This window comes from Pezoporus occidentalis, unplaced genomic scaffold (genome assembly GCF_034315485.1).
Source record: "Pezoporus occidentalis ecotype Australia unplaced genomic scaffold, CSIRO_AGI_Poc_V1 ctg175, whole genome shotgun sequence".
Lineage (NCBI taxonomy): Eukaryota > Metazoa > Chordata > Aves > Psittaciformes > Psittacidae > Pezoporus > Pezoporus occidentalis.
In genome coordinates this window covers 1,844,712-1,849,167 of record NW_026913586.1, presented here as the reverse complement: position 1 = coordinate 1,849,167, position 4,456 = coordinate 1,844,712, and the positions used below count along the sequence as shown (strand labels likewise).

The following is a 4,456-nucleotide window of genomic DNA, read 5'->3' as shown; positions in this document are numbered from 1 at the left end:
GCCCCACCCTGTGCTCGGGCTGGGTCAGCTGGAGTGTGTTGTCCAGGTCCATGTCCAGGCCAGTACTGAGTATCTTCAAGGAAGGAGATGCTCTGAGGAACCTGCTCCAGGACAGTCTTTCTTGCCAGTACCCCCTTCCAGTTCCGCATTCCTCACATCCAGATGGAATTTCCTCTTTCAAAGCCCGAATGGACATGACATTGAGCAACTGGATTTGGCTGCCCCTGCCCTTGGTGGGCGGTTGGAGTGGGAGATTCCCTAGGCCCCTTCCAGCCTCAGCCACGCTCGCACCCCATGACCACTCTTTAGCTTGTTCTCAATGGATTTCCTTAGCTCCTTCATCCTTCAGAGCTACCTCTGTCCAGACCCCACCACTCAGGTCACATAAATAGTCTTGCTTAAAGTCCAAGGCTGCATGCTGCTGCCTGTGTTCCTGCCTGCCCTGGTGCCCTGGGTGCTGATCTCCACTGCTTTATGGCTGCCACCATCACATCCACAAGCAGGTCTTCCTATGCATCCTCCTGAAACCTCCTTTACTGCTCCAGTCCTGCTGTGCTGCCCTTCCTGCAGGTAGCAGGGAGCTTATCACAGAATCATCAAATCAGAGAATGGTTTGGGTTGAAGGAACCTCTAAATATGATCTAGTCCAACCTCCCCCCATCATGAGCAGGGACATCTTCAATGAGAGCAGGTTGCCCCTGTGAGGAGCAAGGCCGCCCATGAGGTGGCCAAACCTCTCCAACTGTGTCAAGAAAGCTTCATCCGTGTCCTCCTCTTGCTCAGGGGTCTGAAACATGCCCTGTCCACAGTGTCCTTCCACCCCATCCTCACCCCCCAAGAGCCTTTGTGGGTCTCCCCAGCTCCATGAGCCATCCCACACTGTGGCAGCGCTCTGGCAGTGGCTGCAGGGGGTTGCCACACACAGAGCTCTGGTTGCCCCAACTTGCACCCCCAGGTGCCTTGCCTCCATGTGAGGAGTGCAGCACCCCTTTGCTCTGCTCACTGATGGTGAGGCACCCACTGCGCCCACCTCTCTGTGTCCTTCCCACTGCACCCACAGCTCCTTGCCTCAACGACTGGGGGTTCCTTCCCCCAAGGGGATGTCCCCGTGGCCCAGGGACATGCCGTGTTCCCAGCGCTCTGTGCAGCCCACCCAGCTCTGCTCAACCTAACTTTCAGCCCCTCTGAGCCCGGCCCCCGTTCCCGACGAGTTCACCGCACATTTCCAGTAAGCCCCTATCCCCGCCCCGCACTCACTCACGCCTCGTGTTTCCACCACGTTTTATTACAAAATCGGTGCGGGCCGTCCCGGGGCCGGTACCGCGGCCACTTGCCCCGGTGCCGAGGACGAGGCTGGTGCCGCAGGCGCAGCCTGGTGCCGGTCCCGGTGCCAGTGCTGGTGCCGGTCCCAGTCCCAGTGAGTTTTCCCGTGAGGCGCTGAGTGGCCCATGGCGGGGAGGCTGAGGCGGTGGCCGGAAACCGGAGCAGCTCCGGTGGGATCCCGGGGGGTCCCGGTACGTGGTCAGCGCCCCACGGCTTCGAGGATGAGGCGGTTGCTGTCGGCTTGGGCGCGCTGGCTCTGGGCGCGGGCGAGCAGCAGGAGATGCCGCAGGAGGTGGAAGGTGAGGTCGATGGAGAGCGGCGGCTCGTCCCGCCTCGCCCTCCACGGCTCCGGGGCTGGCGGCACCAAGGGCGGCCAGAGTGGGCGGCCCCGAGCCTCGAACGCGGCCGCCGGGACGGAGCCGTCGGGGCGGGCTGCGGCGGGTGGCGGGCGGACGAGCAACAGCAGGAGAGTGAGCAGCGCCCGCCGCATCTTCGGCTCCGTCCACACCTGCGGGACCGGAGTCTCAGTGTAACTGGGAGCGACCGGGGGCACCGGGGCGGCTCCAGGGACCCGGGGATCCGAGGGGAGTAATGTACCCGGCTGCGAGAGGGCACCGGTCCCACCGTGGAGCCGCCCCGAAGGCGGTGCCCCCTTCCCCTGCCTCCCGCACCATCCCATACGCGTTGTGCCCTCCCCGGTCCTCTGCACCGGCGCTGCCCTCGTCCAGCGCGCCGACCCGTACCCGTCACGGGCCCGTACCCGGTGCGCGGTCCCTGTGCCCTGCCGGTGCGGTGCCGGTGGAGTGGAGCGCGATCCGTCCCGTGGGAGATGAGCCGGCGGCGCGGCCGGGGCTTATATAGGACCGGGAGCTCTGGCTGACGTCATCGCCGGGCACGCATTGACCGGCGGGGGGCGGGGGGGTGAGGGGCACCGGGGCGGCGGCGGGGAGCGGGGTGCCCGACAGCGGCAGCGAGCGCCGGGGAGGAGGGACAGGGGCTGCGGGACGGGGAGGAGGTGGAGGGGTGGGGCCGGGCGGCCTAGTCCCGTTCTGGAGCCCACCCAGAGGGGCGCAGAGGAGCCGGTGCTGGTGCCGCAGGTGCCCTGGGCCGGGAGCCGCAGAGAGTGTTGGTTCTCGGTCCTCCGGCTCCTTTTCCCGCCGCTGTCTCTCCCTCCCTCACCTGCCCTCCCGGTCCCCGGTGCTCGCGGTGCCGCTGTCCGTGGTGCTGAAGCGCCGGGACGCGCCGGGAGACAGTGGGCCGGGGCCCCATGGGACGGGCAGGGCTCCGGGGCCGATAAACCGGGCCGGGCCTTGGAGCGGATGACCCGCGGCATGGGACCCTCAGGGCGAGCCAGACCAGGCTGCGACGTCCTGGGCAGGCACAGGGTGCGACGGCGGGACCGGCTGTAGGAGGGGGTGTGGGCGACGAGGACCCGGCCACCAGCACCCACGGCACCAAACGGGCACGGGTGGGGCATCCATCCCGGCAGTGTCGGGACCGGTGCTGCAGACATCTCGAGCGCAGCAAGGCACCACCGGCCAAATCCTGTGACTCATAGAGCGAAGGCATCGGAGCAGGCAGCGCTGTGCTGCATGCAGGATGTTCCAGCGCGGGGCACCGGCCGCCGCTGCCAAACAGTGAGGTAGCTGCCGGTGCACCACACTGTTGCCGGCAGACCCCCTGGCAGCACTGCGGCCCTGCCTGGCAGACAGATGCATCTGCCTGCAGGTCGAGGGTACCAAGCTGCCACCCAGACCGGTGCAAAACTGCTCCTGGAGTGCACTCTTTCCACAGTGCCAGTGTTGGGTATAACCTCAAGACAGAGGATCAGACCTGATTGAACAGTGCAGGATCAGTGCATCCTGCACTGAGCAGCAAAGGGGTGGTGGGGCACAGCCCTGCCCTCAGCAAGGTAGCACACGGTGCCATGCACCTGTGACGCAGATCTGGTGTGAAGGCTGGCATCCGGCACCACCTCCCTGTGGCTCCAGGGCAGAGCCCTCAGCAGGGGCTGCCCTCAACCCCTGAGCCCTGGCAGCCCCTGTACCATGGCATGGCTGCTTCTGAGGACAAGGGCTTGGCTTGTGCCATGCTCACAGTTCACTCACTGCTAACACACCAGGGCTGTGAGAGGCTCAGCACATCGGGGCTGCAGACTCCTGCCATATGCAACCTCTGACCAGGAGCACCCACTTCATAGGCTGGGGGAAAGCTGGGCCAAGCCCTGCAGCCCCGGTGCTGTCTCTGTACAGCCCCAGCCCTGCAGCCAAGTTCTGATGCATCCTTGGGGTGCTGAGGGCTGGGCAGGCTCTGGAGCTCCATCTCTGGCAGCGTGCACCAGATCCTGTGCAGGTTTCAGCTCCTCTGTGCTTGGGGTTGTGGCAGGGTGGCCAAGGGGGTCAGGGCTCAGGCCCTTGAGTGAGGCTTAACCATTGTGGTTCCACCAGCTCTGCTCTGGAGACCCTGGTCAGGATGTGCCAGGCAGGGCATCTCATGAGCCAGGTCGTGCTGCTCACTACATATGTGGGATGAATCCAGATGTGCATCTCCACAGGCAGCAATGCAGGCAGGCAGTGGTGGCATGGGACTCCTCACAGGCAGGACACGTAGGCTAGTCTTGGACAAGGCATAGGTAGATGTGGCCCAGTCTCAGCCCCAGCTCCAGCCCTTGCCCAGACCCTTCCTGTATCCTCCCTGCTATCCACAGCCTTGCATGGAGCATGCCAGGAGCCCCTGGAGGATTCTGCGCCCAGAACTTGTGCCCCTAGGTGCAGCTCACCCTGTCCCACTGCCCAGCAGTGGAGGCATCATCACACCCTCCAAACAGCTGCAGCAGGACCTGGGGACCCCCTAAGCCACCATACACCCCTTCTCACTGAGACAGCCAGGATAGCCCCCCTTCATCAACCTGCTCTGCTCAGCACAGTGCCAGTCCCACACTTGGCTCCTTAGGGATGAAACAGAGCTGTCAATCATCTGCCCCAAGACTCTGCTTAGCTGCCCACCCCACCAAGGGGACAGCACGGCTGCAGCAGCTCCCCAGGCACTGGAATGATCAGCCTGAAACGGCTTCTGTGCAGCCCCCCGGTGTGAGACGGGACGGCCACATGCTGAGTGTCACAAGAACCACAAG

General features: G+C 64.6%; 1 protein-coding gene across 1 annotated transcript; it reads right to left on the bottom strand.

Annotated features, from left to right (window-relative positions):
* Nucleotides 1-1,314: 1,314 nt before the first annotated feature.
* Nucleotides 1,315-2,138, bottom strand: UCN (urocortin). The gene is made up of 2 exons (XM_062614282.1): nucleotides 2,084-2,138; nucleotides 1,315-1,831 (listed from the first exon to the last, which is right to left on the bottom strand). Exon 2 carries the CDS (start codon nucleotides 1,811-1,813, stop codon nucleotides 1,523-1,525), a length of 291 nt encoding a protein of 96 aa, XP_062470266.1. The 5' UTR covers nucleotides 1,814-1,831; nucleotides 2,084-2,138; the 3' UTR covers nucleotides 1,315-1,522.
* Nucleotides 2,139-4,456: the final 2,318 nt, after the last annotated feature.